The sequence below is a fragment of the Electrophorus electricus genome, chromosome 7, assembly GCF_013358815.1.
Source record: "Electrophorus electricus isolate fEleEle1 chromosome 7, fEleEle1.pri, whole genome shotgun sequence".
NCBI lineage: Eukaryota > Metazoa > Chordata > Actinopteri > Gymnotiformes > Gymnotidae > Electrophorus > Electrophorus electricus.
This window is the reverse complement of record NC_049541.1, coordinates 26,415,693-26,430,176: the sequence shown is the minus strand read 5'-3', so window position 1 is coordinate 26,430,176 and position 14,484 is coordinate 26,415,693. Positions and strand designations below refer to the sequence as shown.

At 42.0% G+C, this 14,484-nt stretch overlaps 1 protein-coding gene across 3 annotated transcripts; it reads right to left on the bottom strand.

Moving 5' to 3' along the window:
- Window positions 1-1,338: 1,338 nt before the first annotated feature.
- On the bottom strand, window positions 1,339-13,898 carry igsf10 (immunoglobulin superfamily, member 10). Of its 3 annotated transcripts, none has more exons than XR_003411211.2 (7): window positions 13,169-13,898; window positions 12,698-12,827; window positions 10,797-11,187; window positions 6,051-10,223; window positions 4,911-5,808; window positions 2,109-4,073; window positions 1,339-1,937 (listed from the first exon to the last, which is right to left on the bottom strand). XR_003411211.2 is itself a non-coding variant. In XM_027019114.2 (7 exons), the coding sequence occupies exons 2-7, from the start codon at window positions 13,384-13,386 to the stop codon at window positions 2,159-2,161; spliced, it is 7,725 nt and encodes a 2,574-aa protein (XP_026874915.2). In that variant the 5' UTR covers window positions 13,387-13,414; window positions 13,561-13,574; the 3' UTR covers window positions 1,339-2,158. The 3 variants fall into 3 exon arrangements, 2 of the variants coding, with proteins under 2 accessions (XP_026874915.2, XP_026874914.2); XM_027019114.2 differs by having other exon boundaries at window positions 1,339-4,073; window positions 13,169-13,414; window positions 13,561-13,574; XM_027019113.2 differs by having other exon boundaries at window positions 1,339-4,073.
- Window positions 13,899-14,484: the final 586 nt, after the last annotated feature.

The following is a 14,484-nucleotide window of genomic DNA, read 5'->3' as shown; positions in this document are numbered from 1 at the left end:
AACCAGATAATTTTGTTTGTTCTTGTGAACACGTGCTAACAGTTTTCTGGGTTTCCAGGCACAGTTGCCCACATTCCATGGTTTCTGGAGTTTATGGTGTTTGCCATTTATCCCAGTCTGGCGATTTCAATCTTCTGGACAGCATTCTGCCTCGAGAAAAGCCAGAAGGAATGAAATTTGGATTCCTCATACATTGTTCAGAGGCAACCTCCGATGACCCGTCTAATCCTCAAGAACACATGACGTAGGTGGAATAGGATGTGTAGAAAATTTACCCTGGGTGTAAATGACAAATTTATGTATGACCTCTTAAAACAAGTGGAGGCAGACAACAATGTGCATGTTTACATTCTATCATCTTGAACATTTATGGTTCTTAGATAAACACCTTTAATCTTTTGTCCCTACATCTCCCTGACGTTCATTTGATTGAACAGGACTGAGCAGAAAATATAATCTATGTGATGTGTTTATCTTAGCAGGGGCATAAAAACATATAAAAACTCCAACAGCATAATGCTTTTGAGACATTACTGATGTGCCAGGTGACAGAAGGACTGAGGTAGAAATATCTGTACTGAAATCAACACGAAAAAGTTTCTCATATTTAAGACCTAATTACTGAATTGAATGACTTACCTGAAACTGCTTCCAGGTCTCGTGGGTTAACACACTCCTTTTGTATGATTGATGCCAAGGTTACAAAGCCAAAATAAACAACTCATCATGGTAACACTACAAGAGAGGGCGGTTGGTATCAAAAACATTAAAGTTCGTGATACCAACCACATCTCATTCACATTCAAATTTTTACCACACTAGAGGGCTGATTTCTTTAATGAAAGGTGCAACCTACTCAGGGATTAACACATCAACCTTCATCATCATCTTCCTCAGTGTTTTTCAGTCCTGATCCTGGAACAGTCTTGCCCTTCACAGTTCACAGTTCTCCGAGCAGTGCTACTCCAGGACCAGGCCTGAGAGACTGCCCACAAACACGGACCTCAGACATTTGGTTTCATGGTGACATCAAGCATATAATAAATATATGTAGTCTCCACAACCATAAACATGTATTTCCAAACAAATTCTAAAAAAGAAATTAAAAAATCAATAAATTACCACCTTTTTAAGGTAATGAAATTACATATTTTTCTTTCACTATTATCTTAAGCTATATCTCTATTAAATTTTAAAACATGTGTAGTCTTCAACCTTTTTTGTGGTCTATAAGAATCATCCAAATCTCTTCACACTTCCTGTCACTTAAAAAAACTTTTGACTTCATAGTCTACAGTGTGTTGTGTGGGAGGCAGACACATTTAACATATAGAAATATACCATATGTATGTATTTAATTTTGTCTCTGGGTCACAAAGACAGTAGATATGAAGTATAAAATCCACATGAATATATTAAAGTTGTATATGTACATTGAGAAAGTGTTTGTTAGGATTATGGAAAAGGCAAATGACTTTCATATTTGCATGAAAAACAAATACTGTATTTGTTTCTCTAGTGACATGAGGGCAAACCACATAGTATTATTAGAACCAAACATTTGATATTCTCCCTCAAAATATATTAATTCAGTGTAAAAAACAAAGAAATAAACAACAAAAATACTTTCACTTGTAAATATCACAATGCACTGATGCAAAACAATTGTTTAGAAAAAAATATAAACTAGTTTTATAAAATATGAGTTGGTAATTCACTGCTTAACAATTTTAGGCATCAAATTTCCATGTACACTCTTACACATTAATTTACAATAACAAAGCAGTACCTGTAATTTACAATAACAGCTCCAGTTGTTTTAATGCCTGAGCCTGACACTGCACTATTTGTTTTCATATCCGTTGTGAAATATCAGAGCGACTCCAGATTTGTCACAAGTCTCTGTTTCCACGGCAGCTGCCAGATGTGCACTGTACCTGCAAACATTCACAAGCCTTTTTGTTTTCCTTCATGTTACTTAGCACCAGTGTGACAGAGAGTTAAGGAAACTTTTATATTGTTCTCTGGCTGGCCCTGTAATTTAATATCAATGTAAATAGGATCAGATGATCTGATGGAAATACGCGTGTTTGAGATGTTTGCCTTACCAATGATGTCTTATGATTTGAAGGATATCTGCTGACCGTTACTGCCTCTTTCAGATTACTCTCACATATGTGACTCTGATGTCTGTACCAAGGTGATTAGTTGCTAAGCACTTGTATTGCCCTGAGTCTGCTCTTGTGGGCTTCTGGATTATGAGTGTCCCCTGCGGATGGAGCAGTTCGCTGCCTGTAGGACGTCCTTTCCCAGCTGTGGACAGAACCGATCGATCTGGCAGGTGCCAGGTGATTTCTGGTTTCGGTATCCCAAAAGCAATGCAGTGTAGCTGCACAGGAGTACCTGTTATGACTTTCACAGCTGGTGGAGACCCTTTAGTAATGCGCGGTGAAACTGCGGTGATGACCACGGGCACAGTGAGAAAGGCCTCCCCAACAGTATTCTTTGCTCTGCACGTGTAAGTCCCACGATCATGTGGGTTGGTCTGATGGACGACCAGTGTCCCATTGTCCATTAATTGGTAGCGGCCAGCAGACCGAGGGCGGCTCAAGACGTGGCCCCCAGGGATAGTCCAAAAGACGCTGGGACGAGGGCTTCCGTCAGCCAGGCAGTGAAGAAAGAGGCTTTCCCCTGACATCCTGTGGATAATACCTCTTGGGCGTGTCAGAATGTAAGGCTTTTGTCCAACCTCTAGCACAATCAGCTTCTCAATGTAGCCAACCTTGTTCTTGGCAGCACAGCGATACTTTCCGGTGTCCTCTTTGCTCGGGTTATATATGACAAAGGTGCCATCATTGCCAATTTGATACTGGGAGCCCCTGTTAGAGCTGCTGGTGACCTGGGTACCGTTGGGTAAAGTCCACAATATATTGGGAGGAGGTTGTCCATCAGCAGAGCAGTTAAGGACCGTGGTTTTCCCAAGTTGGGTCAAGAGCCTCTCATTAAAAGGGTTTTTGAAAATGGGCCTCATGAGCTGGCTGGTGACCTCCAGCTGTACCACCATGACAGCCTCACCGCCATCATTCTGTGCCATGCATATAAACTCTGCCGTGTCTGTAGGTCTAACATTGCGAATCTCCAAAGTCCCATTATAATGGACATTGATTCTGCTCCCGAAGTAAGGGGCCGAGAGAAAGATATTGCCTGGCATTATCCACGTAATCTTCGGTGGTGGCTTCCCTTCTGCCTTGCAGTCTATCATCTTCCTAGAGTACTTTGCAGCTGTATCTTTTAGCACTGTCCTGTTCTGGTAGTAACCATTGATTACAGGTGGGTTGCCATCAATGTCCAGCTTGTACACTTTGCTTTCATCACCTGCCGCGTTGCGCGCCATGCAGACATACTCTCCAGCATCGGCTAATTTAACGTCCCGGACATCAAGAGATCCATTGACATGCATTAAGTATCTTTCATTGGATGCAGCTATCATGTCGTTTGATGGTAGCCTCCACAGGATCTTGGGCTTGGGTTCCCCTGCGGCCTCACAGTCAAAGCGGATGTTCGCCCCTGGCTTCACTTTGGCGTAGGTGCGGCTTGGGGGGCGGATCTGAGGCGGCGCACTCACCACAGTGATGTGAACATGCATTTCGTCCTTACCCAGGGTGTTCTCTGCATAACAGGTGTAGTCCCCCTCTTCATCCATGCCCACTTCGTTGAGATAAAGGGTTCCGTTATCAAACAAAGTATAACGTTTGGCGCGACCTCCTCGGCTGCTGTCTGCCTGAAGGGCACTGTTCACCAAAGTGCCGTCGGGCAAGCCCCACGAAATCTCAGGTATTGGGGCACCAGAGGCCTTACAGTCTACCTTTATGTCCTTGCCATATGGGACCTTCTTCTTGCCAACAACCTTGGGTTCGATTTTCGCGGGTTTCATGGACACAGAGACCTTCATTAGCTGTAGGTCATCTCCAACCTTGCTGCGAGCAACGCAGAGGTAGTCCCCAGCATCCTTCTCACTCACCGAGTAAACGACAAGAGTGCCATTCTCCAGCACCTGGATGCGACTGCCCATTCTGCAATGGTTTAATTGAGAGTTTATATTTTAGCAAAGAATTCCTGCTACTCTAAGAACTATGTGGGTAATGAGATGTTATAGTCTAAGAACAAAATACAGCAAACGTAAATATTATATCCTATGATAACTTATGATCAATCATTTCTTCTTGTTGTTTGATTGGGAACACAGACGGCAAGAAAAAAGTGACTATTAGACTAAGCCGTGGCTGTTGAGAAACATTAACGAGAGGAGCATGTTAAAGGGCTGGAAAACCTCACTGACTTGTATCGTTTTAGTGAAACGCAGCCGGGATTGATGTTCTGTAGAATACCCTAAATGCTCATTTAAGACAGGTGTTAGCCAAGGAGCCCAGAGCATCCAGGTCCTAAAACTGCAGTCACACAGAAATGTTGTATCCCATAATATTACATATGGTGTTTAGTCTGTGCTAAACCTTAAAACCGATCCTTGTTCCATTGCTATGGAACAGAGATTAACTCCTCCACTGAGCTCTAAGGTCAGCTCTCAGTGCAAAATAAAGCCTGTGCTAATATTATTACAAACATTAAAGTCGGTTCATGCACTAGACTGGTGGGGATATTTCAGAATTAGGGAAGACACTTACAACATTTAAAACTAAAATTGGAGCAAATTTGCAACAAATTTTTAAATTTATTTATTTAAATAGACAAATTCATTACTTTAAAAATTCATTCATTAATAGACAAATTCATAAAATTAGTTTTAGACTATAAGTTATAACATCACAGTAATGTCTGTGTGTGTCTCTGTGTCACACATGTTTATGTGTCATACATGCCTGTGTGTGTGTGTGTGTGTGTGTGTGTTTTACCTGTGCCACTGGTCCACAAGGGATTTGGAAGGAAGCCTCCAAATAATGCTGGGTTTGGGATTCCCAGTTGAAGAGCAGTTAAGATGAAGGTTCCCACCATATTCCAGCTCAGTCCTCCAATCTGATGTCTCAACAATTTGAGGAGCAGTTTCTATTTTTTTCACAGACAGAGTAACCACCCGCCGCTCTGATCCAGTGGAGCTTGTAGCAATGCATTCGTATTTTCCACTGTCCGAGACATCCAGATTTTTCATGTGTAGCGTACCATTAGGAAACACGGACACCTTAGAATCAGTTTTAGGGGGTCTTACAACAGTGCCACCAAACAAGACCCAGTGTGAGGTGGGTTGAGGGTCTCCTTGTGCAGTACAGGGCATCCACACACCTTGCCCAGTATTTGCCCTTAACAGCTGCCGTTTCTCCTCTAATATGTTAGGAGGCGCTGCCACCACTTGTAGACGCATAGTAACTGAGTCTACACCAGCTGCATTACTAGCAACGCACTTATAACGTCCTCGATCGTAAACCGACACCTGCCGGATAACCAGAGTGCCCTCCGGTGTGACTGTTACTCTGCCTCGCCCGTTGTCCTGACCCATAACTTGAGTGCGGTTTGCCAGAATCCATGACACCACAGGCACTGGCCTGCCCTCTGCCTTGCATCTCATCTCAACTGTTTTGCCAGAGTAAACCTTAATGTCTCTAACTCCTGGCTCAAGTATCCGTGAGGGATAAGCCACCACTGACAGCATGATAAGGAGTTTGTCAGAGCCATAGTCATTCTCTGCCAAACATAAATACTGTCCCCGGTCTTTGACGTTTGCATTCTGAATCAACAGTGTTCCATTCCTGAATACCTGAAATTTACCCATACTGCCTTTAATGGTCAAAGTACTGCCTGAAATTAAGAAAAAAAAACAAAACAATAAACCAAATTTTTGTAAACCAAACAACACAATGGCATAACACACAAAAGTATAATATGATAAAGTGAATATGTAAAAATAGGGCCTCATTCAAGCAGTATCAGTGAAGAAAAACATATCACTATAATGATTAATTATTTGTCTATGCTGTATCTGTACACAATGTACTGTACATAAATTTGTGTACATATAATACCATATAGAATATGGTTACCTGTACTTGAAGAGAATCGTTTCCAGAAGATGACAGGTTCAGGGTTTCCGGTAGCCTCACAAGGAAGGAAAGCATCAGAGTCTGACTGAACTGTAAAACTGGCTGCATTTCCCCCAACAATTCTTGGCTTTGATGTCATATCCTGAGTAGATGACTCAAAACCAACAGTATTTGTTGGTGTGGTATCATACCGTGTGGTGTGATCATAAGTGTTTGAAACACCACTAGTAATACAGCTGCTATGTGGAACTGAGGGACTGGTGTAAGTCTCCTCTGTGAGAACAGATACTGTGCGACTGACTGAGCTCCCAGGACCAGTCCTCGTCTTAGATCCTTTCTTTTCCCCGGAAGATGAGGTTGTTGACTTGGGTTGCTGAAGCCGGCCCCTGTGTCTGCTGTCCGTTATCTTTGGTCTTGCTCTTCTTGGTGTTTCATATCTTCCACCTCTTCTTGCAGGAGGTTTGATGTGAGTGCTCTTCTGGAGCTGTGTCAGTGGTGTGGTGTGTGGTCTTACTGCATTAGTTGTCCTATAGGTTGTTGGGTAGGTTGCTGTGGGCTCACTGGCTGTAAAGTAAGATTTTGGGATGGTTGTGATTTTGGATGGGTGTCTCAATTCTTTACCATGTGACATGAATACTGAGAATTTTTCTGCTTCTCCAGCAAGTGTATACAAGGGCCTATATACCTTTGAGATGGTTTGTGGTGCATTTGTGGTTTTGAATACAGTAGTTTTGGTTGTTGGAGCTTGTGTGGTTGTTTTCTTTATTGGTCTTTTTCCTCTGAAACGTCGCCTGTGGAAGCCTGGTTTTCGATTTCCCCAAGATCTGCCAGGAAACCTTCTAGACCCTCCTGAGTCAGAGCCTGAAGATATTGACTCAAAAGTATCTTCCTTGAAGGTAGTTCGAGATGTTGGTGGGACCGGTAGAATTGGACTAATTTGGGAAATCTTTGTTGTGGATAGCCTGGATACATATTCTGGTGTGGTAAAAGCTGTGTATGATATTGCAGTTTTATGGTAACTGTTAGAGGGACTAGCAGTTGTAAATGAAGTTATGATTTCATAAGAAGTCTGTGGTTCTGTGATGGATGAGGAACCTGACGAGTCATCAGAGGATATCTCTAAATTGTCTTGATTCCTTTGTATCACAAGGGGAGAAGCAGTTGCAGGTGCGACCAGCGATGTTGCAGTGGGTAGAGTAGCTTTGACCCTTGAGCTGGCTGTGGTGCTCAAGGTACTAACTGGTGTTGTACTCTGTGTTGTAGTGGATGTTTTAGCAGGTTTTCTAAGCCTTTTAAGGATTTCTCGCTGGTTCTTTTTATTTCCAAATAATCTGTGCCATGGTATCTTTCCTTGTATGACTTTTGAAGACTTAATGGCTGTGGTTGTAGTTGTAAGGGGGGTTGAAAATGTTTTCATGGGCTCTTGTGTTGGTTCTTGCTTACGGGCATCAGACTTCAGTTGCTTCTCAGTTGTGAATGAACTTGTCTTAGGAATTGCCTTTGCTGAAGTAACAAATGGTGTGCTTTGTGTTGTTGTGATGAGTTTTTGTATCTTTCTTAAAGAGAGGGTTGGCACGGGAGGTTTGGTTGTTGGATTAATTATTCTTTGCTCTTCTGCTGTCTTGGATATTTCAGTGTACATTCCTCTTTTCCCATGATCACAGTCTGCACTCAGCTCCACTGCGTATGGAACAGTGGTAGATCCCTCATGCCTTATAGGTGGCCTTTTGAATTTATCAAGAAAAGACTGTATATCTGTGATCTTTTTTGGCCGGATGATCCTGCGTCTATTAGAAAAGTTACGTCTCCTTCCTGGTCGCTTCTTATTGGGAGGAATTATGTGTATCTGTTGGCGTGAGATGATGGTGGACCCAGAAGGGAGACGAGGAGACTTGATTCTTTGAGTAGTGTGAAATGTGATCTCATCTTTTACTCTCTGTGTTGTGGTAACTGCTGTAAAACTTGTCTGGCTTTCAGGGTCAGTAGATGTGTGGACCACAGGATTTGTCCTTTGTGCTGGATGATCCGCTGTGGATGTCACATTATGGTAATAAACATGCGGCATTGCTTCGATTGCTGTCTCTGGTATGTCTCCAGAAAACTGCAGGTCCATATCATTCATAGTCTCAGTAACTGTAAATTTTAAAGTTACTGGTTGTAAAGGCTTGTTTGTATTCATTTCAGGATGGTTCAATTCGCTGTCACCAGGGCTGACTGTGTAACCTTGAGGCGCAATAAAGGGTGTTGTCTCATCTTTTTGAATGTCATAATTTGTAAAGGTAATTCTGGCATCTAATGGGATGGCATCAGTGTAGGAGGGCAACCCTGATGTCAGTGTGCTCGTATTTTCTGTAGCTGTAACACTGCTTGTATCATCTGTTACTTCCTCTGTAATTGCAGCAGCAATGTCCTCTTGCAGGTGATAAGTGGTTGTGCTATCATAATTATTTTCTGGACTTTCTGTAGTTGTTTGGACTTGATCTGGAATTGTAACATAACCTTCAAACCCTACATTGCCTGATCCTATCTCGTTGTCCACAGAAAGTCCTTTATTAGCCTTTGACTTATCTGATGGGTTCACTCTATTTCCAGAATTATTGTTCTGAGATCTCTTCATAAAATCAGCTAATTTCTTAGGGTCTACTATCCTGGATGCTTTGTCAAACACTCTTCTAGTCCACCCAGTGCGTCTACTATCACCCCGTCTAATTGCTGGTACCCTACGAACTGGGGGTCTGGGTCTCGGGTAAGGCCTGTGTGAGGTAACTGTCCGTGACTCCTGGCTAACCCTGGTGGAGATGTCTTTGCTGTAGAGTACATTTTCTGTGCTTGGTTGCACGTTCTCACCAGACCCCTCCTCATGCGTTGGTCTGGCACCTTCCGGCCCATTACTTGAAAGAGTTATTAGGGAGACTAGCAAATCTAACCCAAAAGGATTAGCAGCAATGCATCTGTAAAATCCCCTGTCTCTCTCAGTCAATTTGCTTATTCCCAACGTCCCATTTTGATAGAGTTTCCTGTTTACATGGGACTTGTCCACAACGGAGTTATCTGGTAGGATCCACTGAACAGAGGCTTGTGGGCTACCTGTCCCTTCACAGTCGAGAAATAGGCTTTCACCCACTGAACGTGAGAACTGAAGCCCATTTATATCCATCTCCTCGGTGTCTGGGGACAACACAGTGACTCTGAAGGAAAGTACATCGGCATCGAGATAGTTTGTAGCAATGCAGTGGTAGACACCAGCATCAGAGCTATCAGCTGATCTTAAAATAAGCTTCCCGTCATCCGCTATTACAATCCTCCTGTCCTCACTGCTATATGGTGCGCGGACTTTACTTCCATCGGGTAATATCCACTCTACAGAGGGTTTAGGATCACCAAGGGTCTGACAGCTAAGTTCAACCACACCACCGGCAACCACTGAAGTCTCAGTCTTAGTCCGGTTGTCCCTTTTGATCATGGTCCAGCCATAATGGTCCCTTCTAACTTTATTAGTTTCAATATTCATTTCAACACTGGAAGAATATTTTATATTTAGGGTTGAATATGTAGTTGTAGTACGGTCCAGCTGTAAGCTAATGACACCTTGCATTAACCATGCAGGATTTGCTTTCATCTCTATCTCAATCCCTGTGAAGATCTCATCATCCACTGGAGTCGCCTGCTTGTATTTGTACGTCATCTCCGGCGGCATGGTGAGGAGAAGCTCTCTCTCAAGCCTCAGGGCTACATCGCTGTACGTGGCCAGGAGGCTCCAAAGCGGGCGCATATGCTCATAGTCAATATTGCAAATGAGTGACGTGACCACGTTTGCGCTGAGAGTCGTAACATCTTCGCCTGTTACTCCATGGGTTACGTTGATGCTGTCTAGCCCCTGTGGTCTCCGGACAACGCAGGCTATGCTGGCATCATTGCGGAACTGGTCCGTGATGTTCATTCCCATCATGCCAATCGGTGCAATAAAGTCCTTGGAAAAAACTTGGGTGTAGCCACCGTCGTCCATGGTGATATTCTTTTGTTTCAAATGGGGGTGAATCCATGGCTTAGAACATGCATAGGCGTCACCCGCCAGGTGAAGAATATTGCGACCTCTGGACGTAACAGGCCATTCACAAATGGGGCAGTGCTGCTCTCCAGCAAGCTTTCTCTCTCGTCTGCATTTCAGGACACCTGTAAATACAAGAAGCAGTCCAACTTGAGTCAAAGCTCTCAAAAGTTATATTGGTTTATGGGTGAACAGAGTGATGGGAAATATAAAGCAGTAAACAAAAAAACAGGTAACCTAGTCCTTCGTAACTTCATGTTCCATGTTTCAGAGTTGAAAGAGTAAGGGTGGTTTGAAGAACTGAATGTACATTATAGACGTTCTGGTGAAAAGAGTGAAGTAATGAACAACATAAAGGTGACTGAACCCCAGTAAAAAGCTTGGTTATGGCCCAGATTTTAGTGTAATTTGTTTATTTCTTTTTCAGATTTTTTTTCTCCATTCGCCACTGGGTGCCACTATGATAGCCTGTTCTCACCACAGTTGCTTTTCTATGATATCACACCACAAACATCTAAGGAGGCTGGCACCTGGCTCCTGTAATGCACATAAACCTGTGCATGTTTTGAACTAGCTGTAAGGACCTTGCTGAACTTTGAGGAGAACACTAAGGGTACAGCTAAGGGCCACAAAACCAACCAGACGGCGGACCTCCTGTTTTGTCACATAGCGACTGGATAAAGTGGGCTCTTCCATACCTGGGTTCTTCTCTATCCACTCTGCCAACCATTCCATCTGACAGTCACATGACCAGGCATTTCCATTAAGGAACAGATTCTCCAGCTGGTAGCAGCCACTGAATACAGTGTCAGGTAGAGTGGTCAATGCATTTTCTGATAAATAAATGGTCTTGATGGAAGAAAATTTAAAAATCTGGCTATGTCTCAGAGTTACAAAGGTGTCTGGATGAAGCTGTTGCAGTAGGTTGCCCTCGAGATGGACCAGCTGGAGAAAAGTTAAACCATAGAAAGCTTCTGGATGGATGAATTCAATTTGATTATGGTCCATGTGGAGACGCAGCAGATTATCCAGGCCCATGAAGGTCTCCTTCCGCAGCTCTTTGACTCTATTATAGCTCATTTTTAGCACCTAAACAGACAAAACCACAAGGAAAGACCTACATTAGTCTGTTTAAACGGACCATCTGGAGTTCCAAAAAATTCAATGCTGACTGGATGCGAAGTACATTTCTGGGACATTATTTTAAGAAACCAGGCTGTCCTGTGTGTGAAAGCATATGTTTGTGTTTTGTATACGCTTCCATTGCAGTGACGCAACCAAGGGTTAAAGCCACTTGTGAAAATAACTTGGAACTGTAGTGGAACGAGTACTGCGAACTGTGAACATCTGAAAATATTTAACCACGACAATTTAGAAAAAGAGGTTTGGACTAGAAATTATATAAGAATGAGCTATAAAAAGGTTAGCATATGGGAAAGTGTTATGTGTCATGGCCACCTACTGAAGCATAACTGCTACTGAGTTTACTTTAAAGGAAAGAATGAAAATAAATGAAAAAAAAAATAGAATTTCATTAAAATCCAGCTGCATTATTTTGTTTGTTTTTTTAAAAACTTTTTTCTAAGGTGTTTGACTTATGTATGGCGAATTAGTATCAAATATGAGGTAAGTAACACTTTATTGTGAATGGATTATGTCAACAGAATATCTGAAACATTGTCATAAATGAATCAGAGGAGCATTTGAATACAACCACAGTCAAGTTTACTCACAAGTGGAAAAGATCAAGGCTCAAACAGCAGCATTCAGACCTCAAACCAATGCAACTAATTTTAACCTCAACCCAAAACCTAATCCTAACCCCAACCCTAACCTCAACCTTAACCTCAATCCAAAACCTAATCTTAACTTTACCTGGCCCTAATCCTGACCCTATCCCTAATCCTGACCCTATCCCTAACCAAAATCCAGGTATAATCCAGAGTGTTATCAGCAGTATGTCTGTAACCGCATGTTGAGTATAATAAGATGGAATGTATTATACCTCTTACATGCTGAGTGACATCTCAGGTTAACATCTACATGCATGAAATTGGACACTCCAAATAAATTGAAAAATAACTGAAGTCATCACCTAATAAACACAATCTTATTTACACGGTTAATTGAAAGTCTTGATTAATCTACTGAATGTATTCAGATGATTCACTACTATGGGACATATGCATGAATGAGAGTCTGTTGAGTGTTTATTTTATCTATAAAGGGCCACTCAAAATAAAGTGTCACCATGATAGAATTTTGATCAGATTTATATCTATACTGAGGGTGATTTTTTAAAATGAAATCTATGCAACATTAATTCACTAAATTAAATAAATTTCTGATGTTTTGGTCACTATAGTTCCTGAATTCCTTTGAACACAAAATTCAGAACCCAGTCCATTTGCTGTGTATTTAACATCCTCTTAAATCCTAATTATCACATCATTCAGCATAATGTTTGCTTTGTTTAAAACAACAACTGTGTTTAGTTCTGCAGCTGTCTTGTACTATGCCCGTGCAATAGAACAGCTCTCACTTACTCTAACTCCCCCACCATCGTCTTTTAGAACATGCAGCGCGTGTGTCCGATTACCTGCAGAGCCTTAAGGTTGTGGAAGGCTCGGTCTTCAATGGTATGGATGGTATTACTGTGAAGCATCAACAGTTCCAGGTTTGTCAGCCCTGACAGCTCATTTTCTCTCAGGACTGTTAAACTGTTGTACCTATAACACAGTGAACAAAGCCGTGTGTAATACTCTTTTTGGAATACTCTGGAACCAAATCACTTTTTGTCATTAACCACTTCACTTTCATTCACAATGACGATTTGACAGAAGTAACAGAATGAATATATATATATATATATATATATATATATATATATATATATATATATATATATATATATACATATATAACCTTAGATTACATCTCTATCTATATTATTAATACATTACACATCCTTAAACTAAAGAACAGGATAACCGGTGTAAACTGAAATTTTAAAAAATGCAAAATAAGATTTTTTTGAGAGAGAGAGAGGGAGAGAGGAAACTGGTCTCACCCCAGGTTGATTCTTTCAGCCGCCGGCTGAATCTCGCTCGGCATTGTGGGTAGGTATCTAAAGGTGCAGTGGACCTCTGTTGGAACGTAGCACGCGCATGATTTGGGACAGGCGACGCTTCTCGTGCTCGCCTCAGCCAAAACCATCAGGACCGTCAGGAATCTCCAGCGCAGGTACAGAGACATTTTGGACAGGGATGGCCTGTCGCATTCGCTCATTTTCAAATTCTCACTTTGCCATTTATCACTGCAGGGGAAACAATGCTATCCAATAACCACGAAACCTTCAAAACAGACTTCACAATGTAACATTAGGCAAATGTGTAAATAATGCAATCTCTTATTGAAATCTTCTCGTTAAAACATTTTCATGTCTTCGGAAATTAAACGTACAATTTTCAAATAAGTCACACACGCTCACGATCACCAGTGGCCTGAGAATCAAAAATAAGAAATAATCCCCGAATCAACGGAACAAGCGAATTTACCGACAGCAAGGACGGCCATCCAATTAATTAAGATGGCAATTATTTACGTTTTTAGAACTTCGCAGTCAACATGCTTAAACCAAGGTAATCCAGAATCGAAAAAAATAATCCAAGCAATTAGTCGTAGCATCCATTAAGTTTCCATTGTGCAGCACCCGCCAAGGTTTACGACGGTAAACGAACGCTCGTTAGGAGAGCCAGGTAAGATCCAGAGAGACTCAGACTTCTCCTGTGAGCTTAACAGCGCAACACAGAGCTGCGCGTCTCAGATGAGCTCCCCTAGCTGGTACATATCCCCACATTTCAGCCCACTCCTTCTGAGGCGCGCTCCCCTCAGCGCCTGCAAGCTCTTTGCAAACAGCAAGCAGCCAGCTTTGATTTAACGGGACGTTAAACGTCTCGGGTTGACCTGTACTGCACTTTCTGGAGATGTCATATTCTGCAATTAATCACGAACGTAAGGCCCATAACTGAGCCAGCACGTGGGTGACATTACAATAAGTAAGTTAGCGTGCTATAAATATTGGATATATTGACCATATCTGAGAGAAGTATCTGCAGTTTACAGTAGAAATAGATGCAAAGGGGCGAAACAATGCAGTGAAGTGCACGAGGTTTCCAGAGAACCAGGGCGATTTGAACCATTCATCAGCCGTGCAAGCAAGGTGCTTGAAACCATTACCCCTGAACTAAAGTATATTTTTAAAGTCTGAATTTACACTCCGTTTATTTTAATACTGTGTTCCCTGGTCAGCAGGAGAGATTCAGTAGAGGTTTAAGAATCAGCACAAGTACATGGAACAGAAGAGTTTATTAACTACCTTCTCTC